The following is a 14390-nucleotide window of genomic DNA, read 5'->3' as shown; positions in this document are numbered from 1 at the left end:
ATGGATCACCTCCAACCGAAGTAAAACTTGCAAAACCATTTTTTTAGTTTGGTTCCTCTGGATAAAATCTAATTCCTGCCTTTAATATCCAGTAGAGGTTATAAGAAACACAATATAAAAGCTTTTCCAGCATATCTCCCTCTTGTATTATATGATCATTAATTAACCTGCCCTAAAAGTCATGTGAAAAAAACCTGGTAAAGGAATTGCTGTCAGAGTGCAACCGGTTAGATTTGCAAGACGGGAAGTAAGGGAGCACCATATGTACGCTTGAAACAAGGGAAGTCCCATCCTAAAGCTTCAAAACTATATCCAACACGAGGTTCCTTATGAGAACAAATTGTAAAACTTTGAAAGAAACCCTTAATAAACAGGAAATGGCGAAGGGTACTGACTAGTAATACTTTGTAAAGTCGCATGAGATCTGAATGGAAAGTAACACTTAAAAACTAGAACTGAACATTTGAATTTGGGCAAGAGATCTTCGATGTCCACGTACAGCTGAACATTACGGGTGTGTCTATCCATCAACCACATGTAGAAATGAAATCAGAGCTACAAACTAAGCACATTTCATAGGATAGTTTATCATACAGCCTCTCTTGCCCCGTGCTAGAATGCATGGGAAAATACTTCATAACATACAGATCTCATAGAGCATATTGACCTATTAATGCTATTCCCTGCAACATGGGATGCTTGCCCCTTAGCTGGATGTACTGCAGCCCTAGAGTAACTACATGGTACAATATATAAACCCAAAACCACCTCAAAACTTGAAATCCTTCTTCTTGGACTTGCCATCCTTTTCCTGCATTTTACGTTTCCTCTTCTTCTCGTTCTGCAGTAATTTTATCTCATCAGTGCTCTTCGTAAAACCAACAACTCAATGAAATGTAAGGTGGTCAGGAAAGATAGAATAAAGAGAAGAGACGAAATAACCACACACCTCTGCTACCATGTCACTGAAATCCTCACGTTGGCTACGAAGCTTCTCTTCCTCTCTAGCTTCCTCGTATCTATAAAAAAATTAAAAAAAAGGTTTTATAAACATTTAAACTAAAATGTAGGAGCTTCTAATCAAAGTATTAAAGAACCACTACTTACTTGGCTGGTAAGACATTGTCCATGAGTTCCAATTCTTCAGGTGCCAATGTGACATCAACTCTATCCGACTTCTGACCTTTGAGCAGATCAACCTGCAGAGGGAACCACTCCAAGCAATTAGCCTCAAATTCTAATCTAGTGCCTCGTCTAAAAGAGACCAACTGTAAGTATTAGTATCAGAAAAAAAAATTGATTATTGAAGTATGAAATAATTTAGTCAAAATATAACAAGATATTTTGGCAGTGGTACTAAGCCCCCATTGTTTTGAACTATGTGTTGTTCCATCAGTAACCAATTAATAAAAAGATTAAGTTGAAAATTTCATCATAGTATGACTTATCCACAACAGTTATAGCCCCACTTAAAGAGGCAGACACTACTGAGACCATGTCACTCTATGAAAATTTTTGCTATAATTGTTCATAAATAAAGCCCAATGAGAATGTAAACTTGCATTTGAACACAGCATACGGAGCACATAAAAAGATGCCCTTACCCTTTTGGCACCAGCCTTGTCTTGAGCACCAGTGTTAATCACATACCTGCAGGATGAGAGCATTAAATCAATTGCGCAGTGGAGGAAAGGACAAATGCTAGTGTCCAGAACTATACAATTGTGAGTATAGATATAGGTAGAGATTACTTACGTATGGTTTGTTCCAAGAAGAGTACCGGGAGCTATCTTTTCTTCTTTCTCTTCAAGCACCTTAATAGAAAAAAACATGTAATGAGTTACTTTACAAGGACGGAAAAGTAGGCAGGCGGAATGCGGAACTGGGAGAGAAGTTGACCTAATTACCTGGTAAAGGGGCTTCTCGGGCTCCTTCCTCTGCTGCTTGCGAAGGTCAATAACATCAGGAGTCTCAACTCCAGTCGGAGTACTGCACAGAAAGAAAGATACATTGAGAACAAAGCCTAAAATGGATCCAGAAAGAAAGAATAAACTAGTTAAGGGAATGGAAATGAAGAGGATTTCAAGCTGCTACAACATTTCTGAGAGAAATTGGATAATTACGGGGATAAACTAGAAAAGGAACCAAGTGCAGTACCTCGAAAGGCTGTCCACTGACTGAATACCATCCTCCAGCTCCTCTTCCTCCATCTCTTCTTCCTCTTCCTCTTCTTCCTCTTCCTCCTCTTCCTCCAAGTCACCCCAATGTTTAGTCTTATCAACAGGTTCATCCTACACATGGAGATGAGCAGCATGATTTTAATTTACATAAGACACCAAGCAAAAAAGTGATGTTCAAGCCTTTGTGGCGCCAACTAGCAAAGACCCAAATTAATGAATGTATTAACAATATTTATATTTTTAGAGGAAGAAATTTATCAACAATATTGAAACATCATAAGTAGGTCTTTACCTTTGCATGGCTAACAAAATCAAGTAGTCAGCTAAAGTATTCTTTATTTACCATTTTGAAATATGGTGCAATTTCCATAATATTACCATATTTTCAGGTGAAATGAGAACTACCTAAAATAAAATCTTAACCCATAAATTTAAACTCCAAGAGCACATATCAAGCAAAAAAAGAACTCAATGTACCTCATAATTAAGTTGATCTTGTTGTAATACACCAAAGACATCTCCATATAAAGGGCGTCCATACTATGACAAAGAAAGACGGAAAAAGGTTCAAACTAAAAAAAAGAAAATATAAAGCAGAAAAATCTGAAAGGAAGAAATATAAACAACTCTAATATACTGAAAGGTTGTAAAACCTACCTCATCCACTGGTGGTTTACCCCAACCTCCTGGCTGATAGCCGAACTTGGCTCCCAGTGGAATAGGAGCATTGAGTCCAGGGATTTTCAACTGAGGATAAGAGGGTGGAGGGCCATATCTCTGCACAGAAAATTGGAGGTATGGAACATCACATCAGCAATAAAACAAAAACCTGGGGTAACAATGATGTCCCAGTAAAAGAACTGGTAGTTTTATGTTATCTAACCTGCATATTGATGAGCCAAGGAGGAGGAGCACCTTCGGGCATACCAAGGGCCTCTTTCAGTTCATGAGACAAAGTTCCAGGTTTCATTTCCCTCAACTTGACCTGCACATCGAAATAAAATGGTCGTTAACAGACAAAACAATGCTGAGGATGGGACATAGAAAGTATTATCCATTGAATAGCCCAACACAATAAAGGATTAACACAACAGGTACACATCTCCAAATTGGACAGTCCTATCTTGACCATCCCAGTTTGGTCATATAAGATTACAAAGGCAAAAAACTGCCATTGTTTTTCCCAGCAACAACAACAACAGTCCCAGTGTATTCCCACAAAGTAAAGTCTGGGGAGGGTAAAATGTACGCAGTCCCAGTGTATTCCCAGGATTGCTGAAATATCAGCAAGGCTAGAATGATTTTTTAAAAACAAAAAAGGTTAGCATGAAAGAGCGTGTGTTTGGCATCCAAGGGTGTGGCCTAGTGGTCAATGAAGTTGGAGGAGAACCACGAGGTTTCAGGTCAAATCCCAGCGGAAGCAATTACATACTAGGTGCTTTCTTCCCCTCTATCTATGTCTTGGGAGCAGATGTTCCAGAGGTAGCAGATACCTTACGGAATTGGTGGAATCCTCAGGGTGTGCACAAGTTAAGCCGGACATCACCGTCATTTAAAAAAAAAAAAAATAACATGAGTTTGATTTACAATATTTATGGCTTATTTTGTACCTCAAACTCCTTCCCTTCATAATACAGATCGCCAAGGGATGTCAACTTCGGTTTGGTTTGATACTTAAAAAAGGCGTCATGTAGAACCTGTGAAGAACAACCCAGAGCAGTAAGCCTCAGAAAAGTACATAAGCAGTTAATTACAGTCTTTAAGTATTTGAAAAATCAGTATAAACCTGATAATCAATATCCATCTTCCCCATTTTTGGCTGCATCCTTTCCCGCTGCTTTTGTTTAAGCTTCTTACTGTCCTCCTTTTCAATATAAGCCTGCACCAAAAGAACAAATAAGATATTCAAACAATGCCAAGGAAACCAAATAAGATATTCAAACAATGCCAAGGAAACTAGACATACTAAATAAACTCACACAAAGCTATCATATTTCACTACGTTTTCGCACAACAGATTTGTAAACTCACTCCCGGGTAACAGTTTTAGGATCTGTCTGTTCTGCAATTAGAACTGCCAAGGGGTCAATAGTATGAAAGAGCACATTTCCTATGTAAAGCCTAGGTGATTTGAGTCTTTTTTATTGGTGTAAGAGGATAATTATAACTGATAAAGCCTGACTGATGGACCTTTTATAATATTTCAAAATGTAGGAGGAGTCAGACCTTCTGACTTTTGTTGTACTCTTCTAGAACTTCTCGGTAAACATTAAATTTTATCTCTTCATAAGAAAAAAATTAATTAAAAAAAGTCGTAGGGTGTTCTTCTATTAAAACAATAGTCACCAGGCTCATCTCAAGATAACGTAGAATGTGAAAGCACCAAGGAACATCACTTGAAATCTAAGCTTCAGTTTAGTTATGAACACTACGTTAACACTACTTTGGTAGAGTGCCAACATATTCTCAATTTTCTGTAGTCAGAATGGGAAGCCTTCATTTATTATTAGTGTATTTTTATAGTTAATACTGACCTCAAAAGGCATCTATTTGAATGTAATTTATACAATAAATTCCTATTTAACATAGCCGTTTAGGAAAGAAGGATAAAATTGGACAAATATCATACTTGTCTAATTTTCTCAATTCCTGTTGCAGCTATAAAGTCGGGAAGTTGAAATGGCTGTTTCTCAATGCCACGCTTCCCCTGAAAAACAAAATCAGTGAGTGAGATAAAAGCAAATAAATAGACATCAAGAAAACTCTGTACAAATACTTTGTATGGCTAATATGACTGTACTCTGTACTTGCAGATCCCATCACAACAGAAAATATAACTTTGAACCGACAAATAATGCAAAGATGGCTAAAATTATTAGAATTTGGAGATATAATAGTCACTCAATCTTTAAGATGCTCAAGGGCAGCTAGCCATTTTTTACAAATAAGAGAGAAACCCCACAACATACACACCAAAACAGACACATGCATGTATCCCAACCCACTTTAAAAAAAAAATAAAAAAATAAGGCTCAAGTCATCGACGGACCCTTAAAGTTGTCCATAGAATTCACTTAGACCCCTCGACGGGGTCCTATTTCCTATTAGAAACTAAAATCTTAATAAATGTGTACCTATTAAACGCTTTTCTGACCATCAGTTCAAATCCAAAGTGTGTAATACACATGGGGTGACGTGGCAAAATGACGAACTAAATGAAGATACATCATATTTTGATCCAAAATAATTAGACTATAAAATAAAGAAAAAATTATGTGATAAGAAGGTGCCCCCAAAGTTAAGGGAAGTTCTACAGAGTGGCAGTCCGACCGGCTATGTTGTATGGAGCGGAGTGTTGGCCAGTTAAGAAATCCCACGTCCAAAAGTTAAAGGAAGCGGAGATGAGGATATTGCGGTGGATGTGTGGTCAGACCAGGAAGGATAGGGTGAGAAATGAGATTATTCGGAAAAAGGTAGAGTGACTTCGGTGGAGGACAAGATGCGAGAAATGAGGTTACGTTGGTTCGGGCACGTGATGAGGAGCGGTGCTGATGTGCCAATGCGGAGGTGTGAGACACTGGCTATGATGATTTTAGGCGGGGGAGAGGTAGGTCGAAAAAATATTGGAGGGAGGTGATTAGACATGATATGAAGTAGTTACAGCTTCCGAAAGACATGACCCTTGATAGGAAGGTGTGGAGAAGGCGGATTAGGGTAAAGGGTTAGGGGGTGGGAGGGTGTCTGTGACAGCAGGGGAGTGTTCTGTATTTGTGTCTGAAGTTTCTTGATCGTAGGTGTTGAGTGTTGTCTACGGTTTCAGATTTATAGTTTTAGTAGTATCTTGTGGCTAGTGTTGTTAGTTTATTTTGCATACTGTACAAGTTTATATGCATTTATGTATTGTGTTTGTTATTTTGTTATTGATTCTAAACCGGGGGTCTATTGGAAACAACTCGCTACTTCACCTGAGGTAGTGGTATGGATTACGTACACTCTACCCTCCCCAGACCCCACTGGGTGGGACTACATTGGGTATGTTGTTGTTGTTGTTAATAATCCAAAAAAAAATATTATCTTCTACCCCACCGTCCCCCCACCCCTTCTTCTCCCTCAAACTATTCTGCCATAATCATTCCCCCAGCCCAGTAAAATAGCTCACAACTTTCTTCTTTTCTCTTTATATTCCTTTCAGCATTATTCCCTTTTAGTCAAAATTCTGATGAACAGCCTTCTTTCTGTGAAGAAACTAAAACTAAGTACAGTGAAAATTTTTGATATTGAAAATTTTAGACTCATGTGGTGCATGTTGGAATGCCATCAGACAAATTGGTTGACGGGCGGCGTGAATATGAAAAGAAAGGGAAGAAAAGATACTTTTTTATGGTGATAAAAGGAGTACATTTTTTTTTTGTGTGTGTGTGTGGACGTTAAGGTGATCAGAAGTAGAAGATTTATGGTGGTTAGGTGGTGGCTACTTTGAAAGAAGAAAGGGATTTTTTAAAAATAGAAATAAAAGAGAAAGAAGAAAGGAAAATTTAACAAAATATTACAACACTGATTCAAGCACTCAACAGGAAGGGAATATCACTTTTTTGGCCATGTCTGCTCAAGGTGCTTAATAGGTATGCATTATCAAGATTGAAGTGTCTAATAGGAAATAGGGTCCGACGTGTCTAAATGAATTATGTGGACACCTTTAAGGGGCCGTCGATGACTTAAGCCAAAAAATATACATAAAATAGAAATCATGCAAGGATTCTCCTTGCCAAACACCTACATGATTGAGGCTCCACCAATGTCACAGCCGCTCGCCTGCAAGAACCACATATATATACATATAAGACAAACCTGGCTTTCACCCACATATAAGACAAACCTCATTTATCTTCTATGATCCCCTTCATAAACCAAAACTTTTTTCCTATCAAGCAATTCTACTATTACTAGTTGTTACATGCAGTGCAAGCGGTACACATTATTCTTCACTTTGATTAACCTTATGATACATGTATCATTAGTGATGACTAACCTGCAAAAATTTTCGTTTCTGACACCAGTGTCTTGGAACAGGAACAGTATTCCGGTAAGATTTCAGAAATACCAGGAGCTTAGGATCTGCCGCAGTAGCGTCCCACACCTGAACAAACATACATAATCAGTACACCAAGGGGAAGTGGGCTACATTTAGAGCCAAAATCTACAGTCTAAACATCAATATAACTAGGAGTTATCTCGTATAAGAAATTAGACATTTTACCACTCCAATTAGGGATGTTCATGGGTTGATTTGGATTGGTTAGTGGTTAAAACCATAACCAAAACCAATTTAGTCGGTTTTTGAATTTCTAAAACCAAATCAAACCACAAAAAAAAATAACCGTCGGTTTAGTTCAGTTTGGTTCGATTTTTTCGGTTATTGACTAGCCTACTCCAACCATCTCTAGAATAGACTCCTTTTTTTAACCCATAGAAAAGAGTATCACATTGAACAATTTCTCATGAAATATTTATACAGGACAAATGACACTATAAACTCTAAAAAATCAGAACAAACACATTAAACAAAACCAACATTGAGATGAAAAGCACCATCTTTGTATTGTAGGCACTAAGATTATCCAACAACATACAAACACATACATGTACATTGTAAAACAGAGCTATGTATTCCGTTACTGCAAGAAGAGACAGAGTTGGGAAAATTTGAGTTATCTGTTTACTTTAAAGACTAGCTAGGTGAGCAAATCATACAGGGAAATAATTGAATAAACAAGGAGACATAAAACTACCATTTGAACTAAGGACCATGATAACTCGAATTGTGAAAGCTGAAGTAGAAAAAGTAAGGTAGGGACCGTAGGGTTAACTTATTAGTAATAGTAGGTAGAGTTAGGCTTGGATTTGGGACTTTAGACAATTGGGCTAAAGTATTGATTGGACCAGACATAGATTAAAATTGAAAAAATTTCAGAAATAGCAACTATAGAGCCTTAATTGTAACTTTTATAGCAACAGTTTCATAATTACGAAAAATAGCAAATTGTATTTTGTATTTAAATAAACTGTTGCTATACAAATATATATACAACAAGATTTACTGTCCTTGTTTTACTCAAATTAGTTGAGTTAAATAAGGAATAATTATCTCATCTAATTAAACTCTCATAAATTACTCTTATTTAAATTAGTAGATTCCTTTTCCAAATCAAACTCAAATATAAAGATTATTATTTCCATGATCTTCAAAATTTCAAAATATCATTATCTTATATCTCTAACTATTTTTTCTTGTTAGTTTTTTCATTTTTTTAATCTTTTTTTATTTTAATTTTCTTTTCTTTTCCATTTTTTTCTTTCCACTTTATTTTCTCTCATCCACTTCTCTTCTTTTTTTCCTTTTTCCTTTTTTTATTTATTTATTTCTTTGTTCGTTTTCTTTTTTTCCTTTCTCATATTTTTTTTCGTTTTCTTCTTCTTCTTCTTCTTCTTTTTTAATTTTTTTTCTCTTTTATTTCTAGTTTCTATTTTTAGTTTCTATTTTTCTTTTTTTTTTTTTTCTAATTTTTTTTTGTTTTTGCTTTTTTTAACTCTTTTATATCTATCTTTTATTTTTAAAAGATAAATATCTATATCACATATACATATTCATAAAAATATACAAAATAAATAGACATACAGATTTGCATATGTATTTACGGTAAAAAAACATACATATATATCTGCATATGTATTTACAAAAATATATATCTGACTCACATTATATATAAACATATAGGACACAAAATCTCTATAACAAAAATGACACTTATATACATATACATATAGGTAACAAAAAAATACATGATACATATCTTAAAAAGTAAAAGAAAATAAATAAGTACATCTGTTATCCTCTAAAATGACATACTATGTACAGTTCAAAGACAAATCCCACAGCGTACAAAATACATATAGTTCTGCATATGTATTTACAAAATACATACCTGATTCATATGTATATTCTTATTTTATATAAGTCACCTTTATATTTCGCAAATACATATGAAGATATATAGTATAGTTATGTTTGTTATTGTTTAATATGAATATGATATGTATTTCGTAAATACATATCAGAGTCATATTTGTATTTTTTGTATAGTAGTATACCTATGGATCAGACATGTATTCTGTAAATACATATGCAAAGTTATATGTATTTTTTTGTAATGTAATATATATTATGTAAAAGAAAACATATGCATACTATGTATTTTGTAATATATTTTTGTGAAAAGTACATGTAATATAAATTTATGTCATTATTTTGTTCTATAGGTGTTGCGTGATTACATATTCATGGCAAGAGTACTTCCAAGGTTTGCACCACATATAGAATGTCACACGGTCAGTGATATTGAAGAAAGTATTAAGGAGATGTTATCAAAGGAACAATACATGATTTTTTGTCATAAGAATATTTGTATAAAAAGAAAAAAACGAAAAAAAGAGAAGTGAAAAAGAAAAATAAAAGGAAAAAGAGAAATAGAAGTGTAAAAGAAAAAAAATAGAAAAAAGAAGAAAACAAAAATTGAAAAAGGAAAAAAAAAAGAAATAGAAGAGAGAAAATAAAGTGGAAATAAGAAAATAAAAATAAAATAAAATGATAAAAAATAGGATAAAAAAAGGGGTAAAAGATATCGCTATATTTGGGGAACGTGAAATAGTGGAGTGAAAATAGGAAAATGTAAAGTAGTGAGAGTAAAACATGCACTTGTCTAGTTAATGAGTAAAATAATGCTACTATTACTATAAACTGTATGTTTACAAAAATGTTGCTATTTATTGTAATTATAGTCTTAAGTATGCTACTTTCTGTAATTTTTTCATTAAAATTTAGTTTTAGATTAAATTTAATAAAATATTTATATTTTATTTATAAATTATATATAAATAATTATAATATAATATATATAGAGAGAGAGATAATTTATCGGTTCGATTTGGTTATCTTCATGGTTTATTTTAAGTAAAACCATAACCAAACCAAATAGCATCGGTTTTTAAAAATTTAAAACCAAACCAAACGTCGGCTTTTTTAATCGGTTTGGTTCAGTTTACGGTTCGGTTTGGTTTTTAACCAAACCCATGAACACCACTAACTCCAATAGTCATACTATCAAAAAGTAGAATAAAACCTGCATGACCATCTTGCAAAATTTACTTCTAGTACAATGAAAAAGAAGATGGTTTGGAAGATGACAAGCACAGAAGAAAGAAACAAAGGGCTTATTATATGAAATTTTATCAAAAAAAATATATTATATATAAGTTTACTTGTGTCATACTAATCCTCTCGATACAAAATATTCTGCTAGATCTGGCACTTCACATTTTCTGGTGGGCTGGAAAGAAGACAGCACACAACACAAAGATACAACAACAAACCCAGTGTATTCCCACACAGTGGGGCAAAGAAGACAGCACACAACACAAAGATACTGTAGAAAAAAATATCCCCCATGCTAGCCCAAATTAAAATGCAAATACCTTCCTTTTGATAGGTGATAATACCATATCTTTAAAGAAATATAATTTCGGAAATGGGAATCCTCATTAAGTCATACCTGATAAATGATGGCATCATACCAATGGACACAACCAGAAAGCAGATCAGGAAAGGCAAGCAAAGAAAATTTGTAGAGCCAGGATGGGCATAATCACCCCCACCCCCCAAAAAAAGAACAGAAAATGACAGACGGAAGATCAGAACGTCAGACATTTCTATTAGGATAATAATTGATAACTTGTTTTGGCTCATGACAAGATAATACACAGGCTAACCGCTAACAGTACATAAAACTGCATAGAGCATGCATGTCAGGATAATAACAATGAAACAAACGCCTTCTGTACCTCAACAACATCAGGCTTCATAGAGATCTGTTTCAGTTCTGCAATCTTCATCCTACGCTGAAGCTGAAATGAAGAAACAATTCAAACTGAGACCTAACTGAAAGTAAACAACTTAAGTGTAAAAAAGTATTATCAACAGAAAGGATGCTACGAAAATCCAACTTTTTTCTTTTTGTTAGAGACACCCTTCTCCTTTTGCTGTGCATCCTCTTCTTCCTCCTCAGAATCAGAATCTGCCTTCTTCTTAGAGGCTCCATCAGCAGCAGTTTCATCCTTTTTATCATTCTCCTGATAAATTTCAATTGAAAGATATTAGACAAAATGGCTTCAACAGAAAATTATAATCACGGAACATATTTCTATACTTAGACGCATGCAAGAGACCAACAGGAGAAATTCCATGCAAGTGAACAAAGTTCTATTTACCTCAAAACCAGTAACATCCGTGAAGGTGAATTTCTCAAAAACCTTCCTGAATTCCTCATCGAACTCGCCATCTAATTCGGCCTTCTCTGGTACGTACTCCACTTCAACTTGAACCAGAGACTGTAGAAAATTGGGGAGTAAGGTCAAGATGAAAATTTTATGTAGATATGCATTAAAGGTAAAGAAAAGATTCACAACACAATAAAAGGATTTTTTAAAAGACGATGGTGACCATGTTTTGCTGCTTCCAAAGTATTTTTACATTCAGTGCTGCTTCAAAGGTGAAGCTCGGAAAACATATGATTGAATAAAATAACATGCTTATTTCTGCACCTTAGCAACAAAAATTCAAGAAGGTTCAATATTTCTACATATATCACAATATATCGCAGGAAAGATTGCATCAAAAAGAAAGCAGTGAAACAAGCAATCCTGGTGGTGGCTATACCAGATCATCTATATCCTTTTCCGAGACAAATAGATTAACAGAATATAATTACCCACTGAAGTCAGAAATTCACCAAATATCAACTATTTTGTACACATCAAAACATGCAAATAAGTACAGTTAACAAGATTCTAGTATAACCAGTACAACTTCATTTGTGGGTTGCAACTTCTAAAGAACAAATGAGTTTGCTACATCATTTGCAAAACAGAAATCAGTACCATCACATCGTGTTTTTCAGCTGAACAGAAAGGACATAGTTATGTCAAAAGACTAACAACCCACAAAGGTGTAGACTGTCAATCCAGCAGTCCCATGAAAGAATAAACGGGAGCAGGGACTAGACACACACTAATGTCAAATTCTTTATAGGGGCATAATCTAGTTCTCTTCCACATCAATTTTATTGCGTGAACAAAAATGGTGTTTAGGCCAGCTTTCGGCCCACCAACGTTAATTCAATGACATAAAAATTCTTCCATCCTTTCACATTCCAAACTTATTTTAAGAAAAGAGGTTGTGCAATTTTTGTATTGTAGCAATAACTTTATCAAACAGATAGTTACACGTAAATATGCAATATACATCTCTTTTACAGTAAAACTTATCTAGGAATAATCTAATAAACTTCTTATTGATTAGAGTAAAAAATTAGAAATTTAGCATAAGAAACCAGTACTAAGTTTGAATCAGAAACATAGATTTGGATCTCCGCACAAGCACAGTCAACATCTAAAATAATTTTTGAACTTGATTATACTTTTTCAAATTCCTTAGTTCCTACAATTGTTATTTGTACTTAAACCATATATCCGCAGTTATATGCTTGTGTATGTACAGATTTCACTGTGCTTAAGATGTCCATGTTCCTTACGCATTTATTTTTTGTTGCATTATGACTGTGTGTGTCTTGTGGAATTGTGGAATTTCACTGGGTATGTTGTTGTTGTATGTCTGTGTGTATACAGACTTACAACGCGCTTTTTAAAGTTCATTTGCACCCTTGTTCAGTGAAGCACACACTTTAAAGTCCATTGTACTTAAAGCCCCATCAATTTGACACCTGTCAACATGACACACGCTACGTCCTGAACATCCTAGATTGGGACCAAAATGGTGAAAGAAATTTCCATGAACTTATTCTTAGCATATACTACAATGATGACAAAGTCTACTTACCCTACATCTATGAACAAGTCCAAATGAAACCTATGAACAACGGAAGTCACATGTAGTCGCACAGGCTCTCATCATTTTCATTCTCAACATTCCCATTTGATGAAATTAATTTCCTGATTCCCAATTAGTATATTTCACACCAGATCCAACGTTAGCTCTTCCTCCTCTATCTTGTTTACCCGAAAAACAAAACATAATAAGTGGAATAACCTAGGAGGACCTTATACTTGGTTCGGTTTGCCAATTCGACTTCTAATCCACTTGAACTCATTTAAAATAAGAATTCTAAGCCCATTGACCGTTGTGAGAAATTATGTGGGATATATTTGCTCAGTGAGATGTGTGTGAAGATACGCTCTTAAAAGCGAATGTATGTATTAAATTTAATTAAAGAGCCGAGACATTTCAAGCTAAGCGCAGCGAAGAAATTCCTCTACACAAAACCCTAGAAGTACCAATCCACAACACAAACACCTAAAATGATTCGAAAATCTACTTTCACAACAAAAATAAATCATCAATTAACCCTAAGCAAATTACATTCACTAAGAAAATCCAGAACACGGAAAGTACCTCGGGATTTTCCTTAGAACTATCCTCAGCGCCGCCGTTTGCGTCTTGCACGGCGTTGCTACCACTATCGTCTCCATTATCAACGACCTTAGACGCCTCCTTATTCTTCTTCTGCTTCCTCCGCCTACGGCGTCGCTCGCTTTCCTTCGATTTCTTAGAGGCGGCGTTAGGGTTTTGAGTAGTCAAATCGCCGTTTGGATGAACAATGGTATCTGCAGCTCCATTTGCTACTTCAACCGGCATGCTTAATCCGGCCGATTGGAATTAATGTGAATTGTCAGTTGAGTGATATTTTTTCCGGTGAAGGGGAAGAGAGAGAAATATGGAGGGAGGGAGTCGGAAGAGTGGAGGAGAAAACAAATAGCCTTTGAGAACCAAAAACAAATAGGATGGGCTGAACCGTTTTGTCTAGCCTTGGGCTTACATCTATGGGTAGCTTACATAAATTTCGAAATTTTTAATAGGTTGTAACACCTTTTATCGTAATTTTATTAAATTACAAGATATTTTGAATTTTGATTTATGTGATATATATTTATAGTCTTGATATGTATGTATTGTAATATATTTATAATTGAGTGGTTAGTTAAATAAAGAGGTAATTGATTTTTAATTATTACGGGGAGTAAATCATGCGCAAATCGTGGCATAAATACATCTAATTTCAGATGTATCATTATGATACCCAC

General features: G+C 34.9%; 1 protein-coding gene across 1 annotated transcript; it reads right to left on the bottom strand.

The window, feature by feature from the left end:
- Positions 1 to 442: 442 nt before the first annotated feature.
- On the bottom strand, positions 443 to 14126 carry LOC107859405 (splicing factor 3B subunit 2). Its single transcript, XM_016704406.2, has 18 exons — positions 13702 to 14126; positions 11502 to 11621; positions 11238 to 11363; positions 11076 to 11138; positions 7210 to 7317; positions 4810 to 4887; positions 3967 to 4059; positions 3791 to 3877; positions 3064 to 3165; positions 2838 to 2957; positions 2658 to 2720; positions 2158 to 2291; positions 1908 to 1989; positions 1756 to 1814; positions 1605 to 1650; positions 1108 to 1199; positions 950 to 1019; positions 443 to 841 (listed from the first exon to the last, which is right to left on the bottom strand). The coding sequence occupies exons 1-18, from the start codon at positions 13942 to 13944 to the stop codon at positions 770 to 772; spliced, it is 1758 nt and encodes a 585-aa protein (XP_016559892.1). The 5' UTR covers positions 13945 to 14126; the 3' UTR covers positions 443 to 769.
- Between the last annotated feature and the right edge of the window lie 264 nt (positions 14127 to 14390).

This window comes from Capsicum annuum, chromosome 2 (assembly GCF_002878395.1).
Source record: "Capsicum annuum cultivar UCD-10X-F1 chromosome 2, UCD10Xv1.1, whole genome shotgun sequence".
NCBI lineage: Eukaryota > Viridiplantae > Streptophyta > Magnoliopsida > Solanales > Solanaceae > Capsicum > Capsicum annuum.
This window is presented reverse-complemented; position numbering and strand designations above follow the sequence as displayed.